Source organism: Schistocerca gregaria, chromosome 7 (assembly GCF_023897955.1).
Source record: "Schistocerca gregaria isolate iqSchGreg1 chromosome 7, iqSchGreg1.2, whole genome shotgun sequence".
In the NCBI taxonomy this organism is placed as follows: domain Eukaryota; kingdom Metazoa; phylum Arthropoda; class Insecta; order Orthoptera; family Acrididae; genus Schistocerca; species Schistocerca gregaria.
This window is the reverse complement of record NC_064926.1, coordinates 558520923-558541876: the sequence shown is the minus strand read 5'-3', so window position 1 is coordinate 558541876 and position 20954 is coordinate 558520923. Positions and strand designations below refer to the sequence as shown.

Below are 20954 nucleotides of genomic sequence, written 5' to 3'. Positions count from 1 at the left end.
AAATATAACAGACGCTGTCCGAAATACTGGCTATGCCAACCAGAGGTGATCGAGTGGTGTTCCCAGTGGCACTCCATACCATCACACCAGGTACTGAACCCAAATAACAATGAACAATACAATGTGGCAACGATCGTTCATCTCGGAGTCTCTACATACGGGTACATCCATCGTGATGGTATTCGGGGAACAGGTTCCCCATCTGTAAAAACGGCGCGGTCCCACTCCTGTGTTCAGAGCTGCCGTTGGGGCTATCACTGTTAGGGCGCGCCTCTCTTTCCACAACAATGGTCACTGTATTGACAGTCTCCGTGCTACTACATACGTCATCGCACTCTCTGTGCGGATTCTGGCCTTGCAGCAAATAAGGCATACAGCGTAGCGACCGCATCTCGTGGTCGTGCGGTAGCGTTCTCGTTTCCCACGCCCGGGTTCCCGGGTTCGATTCCCGGCGGGGTCAGGGATTTTCTCTGCCTCGTGTTGGCGGGGTTTGTGTGATGTCTTAGGTTAGTTAGGTTTAAGTAGTTCTAAGTTCTAGTTGACTGATGACCATAGATGTTAAGTCCCATAGTGCTCAGAGCTATTACGGCGTAGCCATACAGGTTCTTGCGCGGCCAATGGAACCACAAGTCTGCCCTCTCGGACGCTAACCACGTAGGGTCGCTGAGGTAAAATATGCTATTACATTAAAGGTATTACAGTTATTTCTTTATTATTATTAATTCCTTTAGCTCCTTGTGTGGAGCATAGGGCTGCAACAAACGATCGCCATCTTGTTCTGTCTTCTGCTAGTATCTTCATTTCTTCCCATCCTGTTCCTTGCTGATGGCCTTCTGCTTCTACTGACCGTCTCCATGTCATTTTGGGCCTGCCTCGTCTCCGTCGTCCTTGCGGGATCCAGTCAAGTGGTGCTCTCTCAATATGTTCATTTGGTCTTCTAAGAGTATGTCCTAACCATATCCACTTCTTGCTTCTGATTTGCAGCTCAATTGGCTTCTGGTTTGTTCTTTCCCAAAGAGTTTCGTTAGAGATGACATTTGGCCACCGTATCCCAGGAAGTTCCTCAGGCGTCTGTTGTTGAATGTCTGCAGCTTGTGGATTAGCTGTTTTGTCACTTTCTATGTTTCACACCCATAAAGGAGCACAGATTTTACATTACTTTCAAATATCTGCAATTTGGTCCTCACTGATTACAGTTAGAACCTGTTTGTATGTTTTGAGGCAATGTAATTCACTGCGCACAAATATCATTATTGGTCAAGTGAAAATACAGCATCAGGCATGACGTTTAGATTTATTATTTCTGCGCTACTGTCTAGTCGCAATACATTTTGCAGACTGTGCTCGCACATACCACTGACTGTACTTGCACAATTGTATCGTTGTACGAGACAGTGCAGCAGACATGACGTCATAGACATAGTGTTGCGTGAAGAGGTAGCTTTTGCTTAAGATGGAGCGCAAATTGTCCAGACTACACTCATTTAATGTTTGATAACGACAGCATTTGGCGTCTTTCAAAAAACTTCAAATATAATTTCAAATATTTTCTGTACCATTTCTCGCCACATGCTTAAGATCAAATATGTAACCCCTTAACATACTTGTGAAGTGATGAGAAGCTTGAAGCACTTTCTGTACATGAAATGTCGAGTCTTTAATGGCAGTTTACTGGTTGTCTCCTAAATCGCAGATCGGGAACAGCAGAAAGCTTGTAACACTTCCTTGCGTAGCGCTAGTTATTACTTCTAATTTACTCTATGACTTTCTGTCAATTACTGTTAACTTTCTACAACATTCCTCACAGGAAATCACGAATCGAGTCGCAACGACTGCGACTATACTCCATAGTAACGCAATCATTAGAAGATGCTTGTGAGGATCAGTGTGGAAATCTAGAAATATGGAATCAATTTGAAATCCACCATTAATAGAAGTCATTCTTTCATATGACTATGGAACCAGGTGTTTGACAAGAAAAATATTTCTTCAATCTGCGGTGAGTATCGATAGATCGTTTTTATTCAAGTATTTATAAGGTCATCGGAGTCATCATTGCAAACAAAATTTATTGTTATTGCTAGTTTCAACTACACACAAGCCATCTTCAGACCATAAAAAGCAGCGTTCATTAGTGTATTTGCCACAACGCCTTAACACATCGTTTGTTTAAAAATTTATTTTGAGAACATTGATATGGAATGCATTGGTATAGTAATTCATCATATCATTCATAAAACTAAGACATTATATCGCTAAGGCAACAGTAACTGACTAATTTAATTCGTGTTTGTGTTGGCCTATAACTGAGACACAAATACTGATTAAATGTGTTAGTTATGAAGTTTGAACGATTTAATGTCTTAGTTGTATGGCTCAAATGGCTCTGAGCACTATGGGACTCAACTGCTGTGGTCATTAGTCCCCTAGAACTTAGAACTACTTAAACCTGACTAACCTAAGGACATCACACACATCCATGCCCGAGGCAGGATTCGAACCTGCAATGTAGCAGTCGCACGGTTCCGGACTGCGCGCCTAGAACCGCGAGACCACCGCGGCCGGCTCTTAGTTGTATGGCCTTCGCTCTAGTTGATTGTAAATGAGCAATATGTCAAATTACTCTCCAATACATTCCGTATGAATATTGTCAAAATAAATTTTTAAACAATCTATGTGTTAAGGCGTTATGGCAAATACACTAATGAAGGCTGCTTTTCATGATCGGAAGATGGCTCGTGTGCGGTTAAAACTAGTAAGCACAATAAAATTTGTTTCCGATCTTAACTTTGAGGGTATGTAATCCTATATATATCCAAGCAGCTCGCAATACTGTCACATGAAGCTGGCAACACTGCCAGTGGAGCTGGCAACACTGTCACGTCGTGCAGCAAATCGTAATGTACAGAGAAATGTGTAGCAGCCCGCACGACCCTACCACCTGTCATAGCTTGTTGAGAGAGGCACTCCACCCACGGATATACACGACCTAATAGCTCGTGTGCATGCCACTTCGTCAATGGTGGAGGTATTTTGCATAGGATCCAGCAAAGCATGATCCAAGGAGTGGCAAAGCATTTTCAAATGCAAGGTACTCGCTTGGAACATCATCTCTAAAATGAATGTTGCTCAGATGTGAACATATTGGCTGTATGAAGACAAACCTGGACGTCAAACATACAAAGTGGAGTTACTGTGCGTTGAGTAACATGCAGTGTGATGTAGTCTAACTCTTGTGTTTTTTGTACCTCACTGGATACAAACTCGTATTTGCTATTACTTTCTGTCACGGACGAAACAAAGTGGTTGCTTACGTCTGCAAGAAGCACATGTTACGTCATAATGTTTAAATAAAGGTAACAGAAATAAATACACAAGATACTACATTGTGGAGCTGTAAATTAGATATAGTTTGATGCTTTACCTGAAAAACAACTCAAACATTGCAGCAGTCTGTATATCCGTTCCCCAAGGCATTTCTTTGTGTCACTGAACTGATGGGTCAGCTGCGGCACAGTGCAGAGTTCATGCTTCCTTCTCTTGGCCACACTGCATGCAATTGCAGAGTTGCCAGAGCCTCGTTTTTTTCTTTTTTTAATCGCAGTTCTATTAACCCTACTAGCGAGACTAGGTTTTGCTTGATACACTTTTGTCCTGAGTTGGGATGAGAAATCACATGCCGATCACGAAGTGCTGCATTTTTTCGTGTGGACCATTGATAGTGACCGAGCCAAATATCTCACGAAATAAGCGTCAAACGCAAAAACTGCAAAGAACGAAACTTGTCTAGCTCGAAGGGGGAAACCAGATGGCGCTGCCATTAGTCAAACGGATATCAACGGCGTTTAAAAAAAATAGGAACCCCTTTCTTATTACATATTCGTGTAGTACGTAAAGAAATATGAATGTTTTAGTTGGATCACTTTTTTCGCTTTGTGATAGATGGCTCTGTAATAGTCACAAACGTATAAGTACGTATCATGTAACATTCCGCCAGTGCGAACGGTGTTTGCTTCGTGACACTTTACCCCTGTCAAAATGGACCGTTTACCAATTGTGTTCAAAATGCCCAACGGGCGTGTGCTATGTATGCTCCTCGGTATCCTGAACGACATCATCCATGTGTCCGGACCGTTCGTCGGATAGTTACGTTATTTAAGGAAACAGGAAGTGTTCAGCCACACGTGAAACGTCAACCACGACCTGAAACAAATGATGGTGCCCAAGTAGGTGTTTTAGCTGCTGTCGCGGCTAATCCACACACCAGTAGCAGATAAATTGCTCGAGAATCGGGAATCTCAAAAATATCGGTGTAGAGAATGCTACTTCAACATCGATTGCACCCGTACCATATTTCTATGTACCAGAAATTGCATGGCGACGACTTTGAATGTCGTGTTCAGTTCTGCCACTGGGCACAAGAGAAATTACGGGACGATGACAGATTTTTTTGCACGCGTTCTATTTAGCGACGAAGCGTCATTCACCAACTGCGGTAACGTAAACCGGCAAAATATGCTATTGGGCGACAGAAAATCCACGATGGCTGTGACAAGTGGAACATCAGCGACCTTTGCGGGTTAATGTGTGGTGCGGCATTATGGGAGGAAGGATAAATGGCCCCCATTTTATCGATGGCAATCTAAATGGTGCTATGTATGCTGATTCCCTACGTAATGTTGTAACGATGTTACTACAAGATGTTTCACTGCATGACAGAATGGCGATGTACTTCCAACATGATTGATGTCCGGCACATAGCTCGCGTGCGGTTTAAGCGGTATTGAGTAGTATATTTCATGACAGGTGGATTGGTTGTCGAAACACCATACTATGGCCCGCACATTCATCGGATCTGACGTCCCCGGATTTCTTTCTTTGGGGAAAGTTGAAGGATATTTTTTATCGTGATCGACCGACAATGCCTGACAACATGCGTCAGTGCATGGTGAATGCATTTGTTAACGTTACGGAAGGCAAACTACTCGCCGTTCAGAGGAATATCGTTACACGTATTGCGAAATGAATTGAGGTTGACAGACATTTTGATCATTTATTGCATTAATGTGGTATTTACAGGTAATCAAACTGTAACAGCACTCGTCCTCAGAAATGGTAAGTTCACAAAGGTACAAGTATCGCATTGGAACAACCGAAATAAAATGTTCGAACGTACCTACGTGCTGTATTTTAATTTAAAAAACCTACCTGTTAGCAACTGTTCGTCTGAAATTGTGAGCCATACGTTAGGGACTATTACAGCGCCATCTGTCACAAAGCGAAAAAACATATATTTCTTTACGTACTACACGAATATGTAATAAAAAATGGGGGTTCGTATTTAAAAAAAAAACGAGTTGATATACGTTTGACCTATGGCAGCGCGATCTAGCGGGCCAACCATAGCGCTACCTGGTCCTTTTTAGTTTTTTCGTTTGACTTTTATTTCGTGAGATATTTGGCCCGGTCAGGATCAATGGACCACCGTATATATACATATATATAAATAAACTTGCAACACACAATTTATTCCAAAACCCTGTTCGTAATCGAGGCCTCTTGTAGGAATACGAACACCAGCGAACCTGTAGGCCTACGTACGCACAGCAACGAAAGCATGAAAGTAACGAAGTGTTTGAGGCGGTAGGGTAACGGGTGAGTGAGTACCTGCGGGTAGGCGACCTCTGTGAGGTTGTGCGGCTGCGGGCAGGCTGGCGGCCAGTCCAGGGCGTCGACGACGCGCGCCGTGTCCTCCAGCGAGAAGGGCTCGGGGGCGGCGAAGCGCCGCGGCGCCGACGCGTAGCGCACGCCCAGCAGGCGCAGCACGCGCCGCCCGGACGGCGTCGCGACGCCCTCGCCGCGCAGCGACCCCGACGTCGTCTGCGGCAGTTCGTCCCAGCAGCGCGCCGGCCCGCACCAGCACCACACCACCACCACCAACAGCCGTAGCGGCGCCGGCGGGCCGCCTGCTGCAACACACACACAGGCGCAGCCGCGCTGTAGCCACCTCGTCCAAACGGGGCCCGCACGTCGAGTCCGCGCAGGTCGAAGACTTCGCAGGACAGACGCTCGGTAGTTCGGTACGGGCTTTTGTTGAAGTTTCGAGAACATACCTTCACCGAGGAGTCAAGCAGTATATTGCTCCCTCCTACGCATATCTCGCGAAGAGACCATGAGGATAAAATCAGAGATTAGAGCCCACACAGAGGCATACCGACAATCCTTTCCACGAACAATACGAGACTGGAATAGAAGGGAGAACCGATGGAAGTACATCTACATGATTACTCTGCAATTAACATTTAAGTGCTTGGCAGAGGGTTCATCGAACCACAATCACACTATCTCTCTACCATTCCACTCCCGAACAGCGCGCGGGAAAAACGAACACCTAAACCTTTCTGTTCGAGCTCTGATTTCTCTTATTTTATTTTGATGATCATTCCTACCTATGTAGGTTGGGCTCAACAAAATATTTTCGCATTCGGAAGAGAGAGTTGATGACAAATTTCGTAAATAGATCTCGCCGCGACGAAAAACGTCTTTGCTTTAATTACTTCCATCCCATCTCGCGTATCATATCTGCCACACTCCCTCCCCTATTACGTGACAATACAAAACGAGCTGCCCTTTTTTTGCACCCTTTCGAAGTCCTCCGTCAATCCCACCTGGTAAGGATCCCACACCGCGAAGCAATATTCTAACAGAGGACGAACGAGTGTAGTGTAAGCTGTTTCTTTAGTGGACTTGTTGCATCATCTAAGTGTCCTGCCAATGAAACGCAACCTTTGGCTCGCCTTCCCCACAATATTACCTATGTGGTCTTTCCAACTGAAGTTGTTCGTAATTTTAACACCCAGGTACTTACTTGAATTGACGGCCTTGAGAAGGTACCTCCCGGCACACACCGTCCTGACGCTTGCGGGGTATGGATGTGGCCGATGCGCAGTGACCAGATTCCGTCCATAGCGCCGGACGAGTTCATTCGTTTGTTGGGACGGGGATGCTGACATTGTTCGCCCGCTTTCGGCCGATCGGCGACACGTGCAATCTTTCTCAAACATTTTACAGAAACTATTAATTCCGTTTCTGCGTTACTTATAGTTTTACATGTAAGCTTCATGATGATGTTCGCACCATTTCGTTAATGGCCACAGTTCTTGTGATATTTGCACTCAAAGAAGACACTGAATGAAATTCGTGAAAGTTTGCAATGAAAGATAGGACCGCAATGATTTTGCGTTGCTGCGTGTGAATTTTACCAAACACAGTGAATTTTTCTTTAGACTTGGGCGCAAGTCCGTCTGTCACCAACCTCGAAAAAATTGATGTTACGTAGAACACTCATTTGCGATCGCACGCCCCAGCGATAAATCCAAAAGGAAATATGCACAGCAGTCCTCATATTTCATAAACTGTTTGAGGTATCGAAATGAGATTTTGGAAAAAGATGGTGCGCAAAGAGGAGAGTATTTTTTCCACGTGCTTACTACGGAAAACTTCATTACAGACCGTGTTATTCCACCAACTACAGACTTTTTCGATAAAGGAGTGTCATTTATAAGGGTCATTGATAGCTGGCGAAACAAGGACTGCTGTAGGTTTTGGAAAACCATAAGTGAACACATTACATGTTAAGTTTTGTACCGAGGACGTGCTTTTTCATAAGCAATTGACCTTATTTTTCTTCAGTGCCTCACTTAATAAGCGACTTTTTCAGAATTGTCTCACAGTGGCATCTGCACAAAATATTAGTGAGCTAATATTGCGTAACCTACACTGTGTTTTGCAAAATAAGCAAATTTTAACATGGCAGCAAGAGAAACGCAGGTTTCACAGTAAATTAGCCACTCTTGACGCTTCTCTGGAAGTTACAAATGGTTAACAAGCCAGGTGAAAGTAAACCGCTGCTTTTGTTGCATTATTTTGAGATACTAAGTAAAGCAGAGGTAACAGCAGATCTTTTTTCAATGGTCACATGCTTCAGTGTAGAACGTCACTGCCCCTACAGCCCTCGGCGTTGCCGAGGCTTACAGCTCCGCAGGGATGAAGTTCTAGCGCTACTGGGCGCTTCAGCTTCAAACTTGGTGACTTTTGGAGGAAATTTCGTGGGGGTCTGATGTTTTCATGATGGTGTGCTTGCGTTTTTTCAATATATGAAAGAATAGTTGGACGGATAGTAGAAGAAGCAGGAAAACGAACGGTCCAATTGGCTGGCCGGCGTATTATTTAGTAATGACAGATGAGAGGATAGTAGAAGGGACAGTGAGAGAGTGAGCAAAACGGACAGCCCATTGACTAGCCGGTTGATTGTTGGTAAGTGACAGAATAAATGAAAGGAGGAGGGACAGTAACAGATAAATGAAAGCGAACAGCAATTGTCCTGGCCTCATCTTCGTGGCGGCGTCGGTGACGGCGGTGGCAGACAGTCATGAGGTGGTGAAGTGGGGAAGGGGGGGGGGGGGGGGGCGGCAAATAGACATAGCTATGCCTACAGCGCCTGCCCAAAGTCCCCAGCACCACCGCTCTCCGCGCGTGTGCATCTACCGGCCACGTTATTCTGCGTGCGCTTTCTTATCAAACGTATCCACACATCTATTATAGACGGATTAAAATTACTTATAGTCAATGCTACATGCATTGTAGCTAGTTTCCTCCAACCAGAGCCCTCAACGTTACTCCCGATTGGCCATTGTCAAACTATCACAACAATCAGTTCACTTTCGATTCCCTGTTCGGATTTCTTTCTAGATGTGTTTGGATTCTGAATCCTGGATCTGGCCTGGCCTTTTTATGTCTTATTTCATCGTACATGACAACCAAACCAAAAACACACACACACCTTTCATATGCAACACTAACCTAACACTACTGAATCCTTTCCGCACAAGACGCGGTTCAGTGTCATTCTACATCTGGGATAATCACAGAGATCAGCTTACATTAGATAAGCGTTGCACTAGACTGCGTGAAGCAGAGTAAAAAGTACAATAACCCCTTTTGTGGTGTAATGGCACAGCGTAGCGGGGTGCGTGTGGACCCGACGTGTAGAAGATTCGCAGGCACTGTAACTCAAGACATTCGGCCAGAGGACTGGATGCCCTCTGTAATAGAAAACAGAGTGAAGTATTCAATGATCAGCTTGAACAAGCTTGAACAGGTGTCATGTAACGCCCACCCAGGCCAAATGTGTAGAGCAATAATGATCAAAATAGAGAGTGGGGGAAGAAAAACAAAAGGTTCGAATATTGTCAAATGGAGTGATACCATTTATTTTTCTAAACCCAATCAAAGGATTTCGATTATCGTTTTTATTCAATTAACTGGTTTAAATGTATTTTTTTATTTCTAGTACTCTGCCGTCTCATTTTCATTACCGTACTGATTTTTTTTTATTTCCTCTTTTTTCCATTTTGTATCTGGTTGCGTCGCCTATAATCAGCTTCGAGTGGCAACCAGGACTCCTCATCAGGTAACCAATGACAGCGGGATATTACAGTTTGCTTTTAGAGCTAAAACTGAAATTTTGCTGCGGAAGGTGGCCATGCAAACAAGCATATTACGAAATTTTTTCTGTTTCGAGTTTGCTCGTAGAGATTAGCCTTTGATCGCCGTTTACATATACACTTTTTCAAACGTATTCAGACATCTATTATAGTCCAATTAAAATTGAAACTTCCTGGCAGATTAAAAATGTGTGCCCGACCGAGATTCGAACTCGGGCACACATTTTTAATCTGCCAGGAAGTTTCATATCGCGCACACTCCGCTGCAGAGTGAAAATCTCATTCCCAATTAAAATTGCTTAATAGTCAGTGCTACATGCATTGTAGCTAGTTTCCTCCAACCGGAGCCCTCAACATCACATCCTGTTGGTCATTGTCAAACTATTACAGCAATCAGTTCACTTCCAATTCCTTGTTCAGCTTTCTTTCTTGATGTGTCACTTCCACTGAGCTGTGTGTGTGTGTGTGTGTGTGTGTGTGTGTGTGTGTGTGTGTGTGTGAAATCTTATGGGAGTTAACTGCTAAGGTCATCAGTCCCTAAGGTTTACCAGAGTAAACGGTGATCAAAGGCTAATCTCTACGAGCAAACTCAAAACAGTGGATACACTGCACTCACGAGGTTAATTGTTAGGACATGCGTTTAAATTCAGGGCTACAAAACGCCTTCTTTGCTGCAGTTCAGTCATTGCTCACTTACAATCAGTTGTCGTTAGAGCGTGTCCCATTTCCAACGCTGCTCCGTCTTACACATTAGCACCATTTTTGAAGTGACCCGCCGAGTTTGTGTGTCGCCTACAACCGAGAGATAACCAGCAGTAGATGTGGCAACACTGTAGCGGCAAGTGACAGGCGTCAACTATCAAGTAATTTTAATCTGAGTATAGAGTGCATTGGTAATGAGGTGTGACCACCCTTCCAATTTTATCACAGCTCAGACTCTGCTGGGATCACTTTCACTGAGCTGTCTGAATGCATGTCGAACAATAGTAGAAGGACGTCAACAGCTGAAGCCAGAGATTGCAGTGATGTTGGACGCTGCGGCCTGGAGCGAAGTCTACGTTCCAGTTTAACCCAGAGGGTTCAATTGGGTTCAGGTACAAACTGAGCAGACCATTGCATTTCAGAACGTTCTTGTCTACAAACCATCTACTTACAGATGATGCTTTATGACAGAGTACATCACCATGACAACACAACCAATCATCGTTTCCGAACTGTTCCTCTACTGTTGGAATACACAGCCGTGGAAAATGCGTTCACGTACCTCCATGTGGTCTTAACGGAAATAAGGGGACCACACTCCAACAACTAAAAACACTGTACAACCTAACACCACGTCCTCCGTACGTTACTGTTGCCACAACATGTATGGGTAGGTTATGTCTCCAGACATTCGCCAGACCCAACCCTTCCACCGGATTGTCACGGATTACAGTGTGATTCATCACTCTGAATCACCCATTTTCAGTCAGCCACTGTGCAGAGGCGTCGCTGTTTACACCACCTCAAGTGTTGCTTTGCACTGACTTGCAATGAGTCGCTTATGAAGAGCTACTCGACCATTCTACCCCATTCTTTTTACGAACAGCCATTGTGTTACAGTAGATGGACTGCTGGTGGCACTTTGGAACTCACTAGTGACTCCCTACTCTGATTTCCTGCGATTGTTTACTACCGTCCTCCACAATGTTCTGTGGTCCCTGACACTCACAAGGGGAGGCCGACAATTGTGAAATTCAGATTCGATTCATACTGCGCATAATAAAAACTCATGGCCAGGGGTGTAATGTGGCAAAGCACCAAGATGCACTTCTCAGCCGTTGTCGAGAAAATCGACAGTTAAAAGTAACCGTTGCGGTGAAATACTCTATGATTATTAATTTTATACAGCGTCCTGGCGCAGCGGTAAGCGCTCAGGTTCGCAATCCGAAGGTTGACGGATCGAACCTCGCGACATGCAATTTTTATTATTATTAGTTTTTTGTAATTAATGAATTGCTTATGCATCTTGGTGAAGGCGGATCGCTCTCCAATTGTACCGCTCCCATTTTTCCGTTTGTTTAACAGGGTGTACCAAAGCTCTCACGTCCTCACTGATATATAATTCCCGGTAATCAGTTGCAACAATTATGCATATAATAAGTTGTTGAAAGTCGTTTGTGGTGGAAAAACTGGCGACTTCGAACATCATTATGTTTTCCGCAAACAAAGTTGTATTTCACAAATGTTATTAATTGCCTTCATAATGTTAACCACGGAAGACGTAGAAACGATATTCCGAAACGAATACGTATAGCGTAAGTCAAACGTTCGAATTAGAATAGAGACCCAACGAACACAAATTTGCTGTGGCAGGTATGAAATATAAACTCCGTTACTCGCTCGTTACACTTTAAGGACAGATGTTGAATGGGCCGAAGCGAGCCGCCGCATAACAGCGTAGTTGCCTGCTAACTTCGAAAGAAGGTAGATGCGGTCCCTAGCGCAACTTATAACATCGTTGAAAATCAGTGCGGACGTCAGAGCTTTGGTACACCCTGTTAAACAAACGGGAAAACGGAGGTGGTACAATTGGAGAGCGATCAGCCTTCACCAACGTGCATAAGCAATTCATTAATGTTTGATTTACAAAAAACTAATAATAAAAAAATTGCTTGGCGCGAGATTCGATCCGGCGACCTTCGGATTACGAACCCGAGCGCTTACCGCTGCGCCACGACGCTGTGGAAAATTATTGATCGTAGAGAGTATTTCACCGCAACGGTTTCTTTTAACTGTCGATTTTCTTGACAACGGCTGAGAAGAGCATCTTGGTGCTTTGCCACATTACACCTCTGGCCATGAGCTTTTATTATGCGCAGTATGAATCGAATCTGAATTTCACAATTGGCGGCCTCCCCTTGTCAGTACATGAGGTCAGGCAGGTCTTGGTACAGCTATGGCTGCGCATTTCCTTCACAATCACGGCACCAGGATGTGTGTGTCGTCTTTAGGTTAGTTAGGTTTAAGTAGTTCTAAGTTCTAGGGGACTGATGACCTCAGAAGTTACGTCCCATAGTGCTCAGAACCATTTTTTACTCTACTTAAATACGTTCTCCCTTTACAACCTTTACTGCCACCCATTCCTCCTCTCTTCTCCCCTCCCCCCTTCCAAACACACAATTATTACTAAACAGACTGTTCCTTGACGCCTCAATATGTTTTGTCAACCTGTTTTAATCAAGCTATGTCTCAAATTGCTTTCCTCCTCAATTCTGTTCAATGGCTCATGCCTCCTCATTGGTTCCATGATCACCCAATCCAGTCCTCCGCATTCTTTCGTCGTACCGCATTTCAAGAGCTTCTCGTCTCTTCTTGTCTGAACTCTTATCGTCCACGTTTCACTTCCGTACAAGGCTGCACTCAGCGGTGGTCTCGCGGTTCTACGCGCTCAGTCCGGAACCGCGCGACTGCTACGGTCGCAGGTTCGAATCCTGCCTCGGGCATGGATGTGTGTAATGTCCTTAGGTTAGTTAGGTTTAAGTAGTTCTAAGTTCTAGGGGACTGATGACCACGGATGTTAAGTCCCATAGTGCTCAGAGCCAAGGCTGCACTCAGAAAAAATTCCACCACGTTTATACCTATATTCGATGTTGAGAAATTTCTCTTTCTCAGAATCGCTTTTCTTGTTGCCAGCCTGCGTTTCATATACTCTCTACTCCAGTCATTACGAGTTATTTTGCTGTTCGAATACCTAAACTCATCTACTACGTTTAATGTCTTCTTTCCCAATCTAATTCTATCAGTTTCGTCTGGTTTAATGAACACTTACTATGTACCTACATGTTTACTTTGACGTTGATACCACATCAGAATATTTTATGATCTGAAGATGGCAGTAGCCGAAAGCGGTCATAGTGAAATGTAAAAATGTATGTGATCAAGACGGACCTTTAAAATGGAGTGCTAAAAATCTGATCATGGACTTATTTTCAGACTATGTCTTCAATTGATGGTTTACTTTTATTGCATTCCATTACCATTGTCTGATTTTTTTCATGATCATCACGGGAGAGAGTGACAAAGAGTGATACAGGATTTGGGATGGACATCATTAAAAGAAAGGCGCTTTTCGTTGCGACGGAATCTTCTCACGAAATTCCAACCACCAACTTTCTACTCCGAATGTGAAAATATTTTGTTGACACCGAATTCATAGGGAGGAACGATCACCAAGATAAAATAAGGGAAATCAGAGCTCGTAGGAAAAGATATATGTGTTCTTTCTTTCCGCGCTCTATACGAGATTGGAATAATAGAGAATTGTGAAGGTGGCTCGATGAACCCTCTGCCAGGCACTTAAATGTGATTTGCAGAGTATCCATGTAGAAGTATTACCTCTTTTCAACACTATATCCATTGCATTCAACTGTTCTTCGACGTATCAGAGACCTGCAGCGTCATTGGCAAACGTCAAAGCTTTCGCTTCGTCTCCCTGACCTTTAATTCGCTTTCCAAGTTTCTCCTTGGTTTCTTTTAATGCTTGCTCAGTGTGCAGACTGAATAATATTGGGGACAGTCTACAACAATGTCTCAATCCATTTTCAACTACTGCTTATTTTTCTTGGAAGCCTAAAATTGCAGTCTGGTCTTCCCAACAAATGCAGGGGATAGGCAAAATAATGTGAACAGCGTTAGTAATGAGATGGATGTGTTTGACGATCAACAAGGCAGGTAAGGCACGTGTCGCGTTGGACTGTGCGTGCTCAGTAAGGACCAGGCATCAGAGCAGGTTGTTTACGAGACGTGCACACTTCGTATTTGCATTCGGAGGCCGAAGTCTACGTGCAATGGAAGACCTAGCAGAGTTCCAAAGAGGGCAGATTGTGGGAGCCCGATTAGCTGGAGCAACGGTAACCAAGGCAGCCGACTTATTGAATGTTTCAAGAGCAACTGCTTCAACAGTCACGACAGCCTACACGAAACATGGAAAGACATCGTGTAAACGTAATGGTGGGCGCACATCAAAACTAAATGACAGATCGTTGTACGTTAACAAGAATTTTGTCAAAACAACACAAAACTATGGCGACTAATTGACTGCACAGCTCAATAGCCAGCTTCGAGACACCTTATCTATCGACATTGTCCTCCGCGAATTCCATAACGCGAATATTCATGGACGAGCTGCTATACTGAAACCATCAGTGACGACAACCAACGCAAAGAAGCGTAAAAAATGTCAGGAGCATAAATCCTGGACGGCAGGTCAATGAAAAGACGTCATATGGTCCGACGAGTCAACGTTTTCGTTATTTCCAACATCGGGCCGGGTTTATGTCTGGGGAACTCCAAACGAAGCCTACAATGCTGATTGCTTCATTCCAACGATTAAGCATGGAGGTGGTAGTGTGATGGTTTGGGCAACCATATCTTAGTATTCTGCAGTCCCACCATTACTCTCAAAGACCGTATTACAGCCAACGATTATGTGAACATTCCAGGTGATCAGGTGCAACTCCATGATTCAGATCTTGTTCCGAACAATGGTGCCATATTTCCAGGACGATAATGCACCCATTTACACAGCCAGGACGGTACAATGGTCTGAGGAGCATGCAACTGCACTGCAGCGTCTTCCCTGGGCAGCTCAGTCCCCCCGGACCCTTGTGGGCGGTATTGGGGCACACACTCCGGAGCAGATTTCCGCCTCCCTCGTCACTACAGCTGTTAGAAGAGGTTCTGATCGAAGAGTGGCATAACGTTCCACTGGAGACTATACAATCATTATATGCTAGTGTTCCAAGAAGAATTGCAGCTGTATTACGGGCAAATTGCGGTCCAACCCCTTATTAATAAACCATTCCCTAGTAAGTATAGGTTTTCACATTATTTTGCCTATGCCCTGTAACTGCAAAATCAAAAATCTGTTCATCCGAGCGCCTGGACCCCTCACCCTTTACCCACTAATTGACAGCTATTCTATGAAACAAACAAACACACACACACACACACACACACACACAGGGAGAGATAAATGAATAGAAACTAAAAAACAGCAGGTTTGCAACACTGAAACACAAACAAATGAGGAGGCGCCTAGTGAGCAATTGTTCACAGTCCTCGTGTGACGCGTCTCAGATTCTCGCCAACTTGTAAGGAAAGTGGTTCACATAACTCAGATTACGAAAAACGAAGTATGAAATTTTTCAAAATAGAAGATCTAGACGTGAATATGTCCTGATTTTTCAGAAGTGTAATGGAAGTGCGACCTGTAATATACTACCAAATGAGAGGAAATACATATTTTGGCAATATAGACAAGTATCTGCAAGTTATATTCATATAAAAACCATGGTATGAGCTGTTTCGAATCTGTAAGTAAAAAATAACGTTTCAAGAAAAAATCTACCGAAGATGCCTTTACTATAAAAGATGAAACTAGTCCGTACGTAAATAAATATTATAGTGTTTGAACACAAACGCGTTTTAAAGTTATAAATCGAATAACTAAGCCAGGCATCAGTTTTGTATTTGGAAGTCTAGAAGATTTCTCGAGGACTTAAATGAGTTCTTCGATGCGGTAGCGTGTCCGTTAGCTACTTGCTACTTTCAAATTGTCCAGGGATTTCTAGAGGGGCTGTCAGTTGCGAAGATCAACGGTCTTCTCTGGTTACTGAAGCAAATGTTGCTGTGCGGAAACAAGATGGAGAGAATTGCCTACGACAGATTTTCCCACATACACTGTTAAATTTTTGTGGCTTTGATGTATAGGTAGTCACAAACCAGATGTAAAAGTACTAGCTAACCTGTTCTGCTGTTGTGGAAAGGTTTTCCTATGTTCTTTGTTGCCGTCACTTCTAATTTCACTGTGGCAGAAGTCGAACGATAATAAGGTCTCTGCATGTCTGACGGCGTAATTTTACTACACCCTTTTATTTAAGGAACACAAAGGTACAACAGAGTATTCTGTTCGGACCTTTTGACGTTCCATTGTATCAAACGCCACAAGAAAATTGCATCACGACGCTGTTTTGTGAATCACGCTATTTTCAAAGGGATAATGGAACGGCTGTAATAATGATGTCCGTGGACACGCCCTGAAAGAGTACATCACGCAGAAATCGCTTCGCAGTGGTTCGTGGAATTTAAAAGCATCTTCAAGAAGAGTAGTAGTGTTTGATCTGACGTTGAGAGGATGTGTTTCTTCGTTTTGCTGGTTTAGTTTGTTGGCCTCCGGCATGACTTGGCATATCTCAAGCAGGCCTTGCAAAAGGTAAACGGGAAGCTGAAGCTCTGGACACGTTTTAACTTAGCGATGAACTGCGCAAAACGAGACAGACGAGAAAGAGGAAACCATAGTGGTAGTGCGAGGAAGTCTGCTTAGGGGACAGCAAACACCACAGAGATACAAACGGAACTCTCGTCGAACACCTTTTGAAAATACACTGATGAGGAAAAACGTATATCAAAGCATTTGTTGGTTCAGAACAGGTTTCTGACAATACTGACTCGACTACACTCTTCAGAATTCCCCAAGGTAGCGTTATAAGCCCTTTGCAGTTCTTCATCTATATAAACGATTTAGGAGAATCTTAGCAGCCGTCTTGGGTTGTTTGCAGATAACGCTGTCGTTTATCGACCAGTAAAGTCATCAGATGATCAAAACGAATTGCAGAATGATTTAGAAAATATTTCTGTATGGTGCGAAAATTGGCAATTGACCCTAAATAATGAAAAGTGTGAGGTCATCCACATGAGTGCTGAAAGGAATCCCTTAAACTTTAGTTACACTATAAATAAGTAAAACCTAAGGGCCGTAAATTCAACTAGGAAGTACGATTACGAACAACTTAAATTCGAAGGAACACATGGAAAACGCTGGTGGGGAAGACTAAGCAAAGAATGCGTTTTATTGGCAGGACACTTAGGAAAGTTAACAGATCTACGAAAGAGACAACCTACACCACGCTTGTCCGCCTCTTAGGATAGGCTGCGCAGTTCAAATGGCCCTGAGCACTATGGGACTTGGTCCTCAGTCCCCTACTTAAACCCAACTAACCTAAGGACATCACACACATCCATGCCCGAGGCAGGATTCGAACCTGCGACCGTAGCAGTCGCGCGGCTCCGGACTGAGCGCCCAGAACCGCGAGACAACCGCGGCCGGCTGCTGCGCAGTGTGGGACCCTCACCACATAGGATCGACGAAGTACATCGATAAAGTTCAAAGAAGGGCAGTGCGTTTTGTATTATCGCGAAATAGCGGAGAGAGTCACTGAAATGATACATGATTTGGGGTGGATATCATTAAAGGTGTTTTCGTTGAGGCGCAATCTTCTCACGAAATTTCAGTCGCCAACTTTCTCCTCCGAATGCGAAAATACTTTGTCGATACCGACCTACATACGGAGAAATGACCACAATAATAAAATAAGAGAAACCATAGCTCGCACCGAGAGATATAGGTGTTCGTTTTTATCCGCGCGCTGTACGAGATTTGAATAATAGAGAATTATTGTGAAGGTGTTTCGATGAACCCTCTGCTAGAGTATCTACGCAGACTTAGATGCAGATAAAACCAGTTCTGTAATATGCAAGCTATGTAAACTTCAGCCGCGTCGTCTCTGAACAGAATATTACCACTGTAGCGATCTATTTTCTGAAGGTGATGCGCCACAGCTCTTACATATTTGAAAAATGTCATGTTACCGCCATAAGCTGCTGGTAAAAGACTTTAGTTTCACAACCCGTTACAATCGTCTTTGTTGTTGTTGTTGTAGTTGTTGTTGTTCTCTACGGGCTTAGACTGGTTTGATGCAGCTCTCCATGCCACTATCCTGTGCAAGCTTCTTCATCTCCCAGTACATACTGCAACCTACATCCTTCTGAATCTGCTTAGTGTATTCATTTCTTGGTCTCCCTCTACGACTTTTACCCTCCATGCTGCCCTCCAATAATAAATTGGTGATCCCTTGATGCCTCAGAACATGTCCTACCAACCAATCCCTTCTTCTAGTCAAGTTGTGCCACAAACTTCTCTTCTCCCCAATCCTATTCAATACCTCCTCATTAGTTATGTGATCTACCCATCTAATCTTCAGCATTCGTCTGTAGCACCACATTTCGAAAACTTCTATTCTCTTCTTGTCCAAACTAGTTATCGTCCATGTTTCACTTCCATACATGGCTACACTCCATACAAACACTTTCAGAAAAGACTTCCTGACACTTAGATCTATACGCGATGTTAACAAATTTCTCTTCTTCAGAAACGCTTTCCTTGCCATTGCCAGTCTACATTTTATATCCTCTCTACTTCGAGCATCATCAGTTATTTTGCTCTCCAAATAGCAAAACTCCTTTACTACTTTAAGTGTTTCATTTCCTAATCTAATTCCCTCAGCATCACCTGACTTAATTCGACTACATTCCATTATCCTCGTTTTGCTTTTGTTGATGTTCATCTTATACCCTCCTTTCAAGACCCTGTCCATTCCATTCAACTGCTCTTCTAAGTCCTTTGCTGTCTCTGACAGAATTACAATGTCGTCGGCGAACCTCAAACTTTTTATTTCTTCTCCATAGATTTTAATACCTACTCCGAATTTTTCTTTTGTTTCCTTTACTGCTTGCTCAATATACAGACTGAATAACATCGGGGAGAGGCTACAACCCTGTCTTACTCCCTTCCCAACCACTGCTTCCCTTTCATGCCCCTCGACTCTTATAACTGCCATCTGGTTTCTGTACAAATTGTAAATAGCCTTTCGCTCCCTGTATTTTACCGCTGCCACCCTTAGAATTTGAAAGAGAGTATTCCAGTCAACATTGTCAAAAGCTTTCTCCAAGTCTACAAATGCTAGAAACGTAGGTTTGCCTTTCCTTAATCTTTCTTCTAAGTCGTCTTTATGCTGTGAATAACCTGATAGACGACTGAAATTGGTTGTGTACAAGCATTTTACCAGAGGCTCAAGCCGGCAGTATGACATTTTTCAAACATTGTACCACAGAATGCGCTTGATCATCCAAAATGGTCACATAATCTTTGAAAATAAGGTGACCTGACTGGGTAACCATGGAGCCCCTGGAATACCACGTTATGGTTGTTCAAATCAACACCGAACACCAGCTATGTTTCACTCTTCGGGCGTAAACTCTGCGTGAAGTTGGAAACAGTGTAACTCAAGTCACATCCGACCAAATAACATTCTTCCATTGGTCCGCAGTCCAGATTTTGTGGCTTCGGCACCACATTTTCCACCGATTTGTGGTTTTGGAACTCGAGTTCGCCTGCCATTGGCGGTTTATGGAGACCTCTCTGTGATGTTTTGGTGCTGACATGGTTCGCGAGTGTGACATTCAGTTATGCAGTTTTGCAGCTGTCGCCATCTCATTTCTCATCACAACTCTTCAATGACCGCCCGTCGCGATCGCTCATCACGCACTTACGTCCGCGTTCTGACTTAGCGGAGAACGTTTACCACTCTACCTTAATCTACGATTCGATGCCTCATCAAAATCTTCGGGCGCCCTAGGTTACATAAGCACCCACCGTACGAACACCAACAGTTTGCCCACAATCGAATTCACATGCATCCGACATAATGCAATTGAAACTACGGAAACACTATTCCGACCACGGCTGACATTTGCAACGTATTGAGAACACTGAACGGGTGCCGTTCGCGGTGAAATACAACAGTGCAACCTGCAGGATGGACTAGCGTCGCCGGCCGGTGTGGCCGAGCGTTTCTAGGCGCTTCAGACTGGAACCGCACGACCGCTACGGTCGCAGGTTCGAATCCTGCCTGGGGCATGGATGTGTGTGATGTCCTTAGGTTAGTTAGGTATAAGTAGTTCTAGGTCTAGAGGACTGATGACCTCAGATGTTAAGTCCCATAGTGCTTAGAGCCATTTGAACAATTTTTGACTAGCATCCGTCGCATGGTTTGGGCGCCTTCCCAAGGTTCGCGCGGCTCTCCCCGCCGGAGGTTCGAGTCCCCCCTCGGGCATGTGTGTGTGTGTGTGTGTGTTGTCCTTAGCGTAAGTTAGTTTAAGCTGGATTAAGTAGTGTGTAAACCTAGGTACCGATAACCTCAACAGTTTGGTCCCATAGGAACTTCCACAAATTTCCAAAATTTGACTAGCATCTGCATTTATGCGGAAGCATCCATTTCTCGCGGGGTTCCGAGTTTTTGTACGAATCTGCGGTGCCCATCGAACAATGTAGCTACCCTCTCAGGCGCTAGTATGGATGGCCCTTATCAACGCAGATTCCGCACTCTGCATGGCGGTGTGGGATCCCAACAAAAGCGACCAATAAGATATCGAAACGATAAACACAGTATTCGTAGGCCGCCCCCAAATTCCGATATGTTCTGCTAGAAGTTTTTCCTTCTTTATATGGGCATAGCACGATCTCCTCCCGAACAGCCAACACTTACATTCGAGTTATGAATGAGGGAA

General features: G+C 44.0%; 1 protein-coding gene across 2 annotated transcripts in view; it reads right to left on the bottom strand.

The window, feature by feature from the left end:
* Positions 1-20954, bottom strand: part of LOC126281737 (cholinesterase-like) — a 228338-nt gene that overhangs the window by 190179 nt on the left and 17205 nt on the right. The window contains exon 2 of one of the 2 annotated variants that reach the window (XM_049980921.1): positions 5668-5969. In XM_049980921.1, coding sequence (XP_049836878.1) covers positions 5668-5969 — 302 coding nt within the window. The remainder of the gene's footprint in view (positions 1-5667; positions 5970-20954) is intronic. The other variant, XM_049980922.1, reaches the window with a different exon arrangement.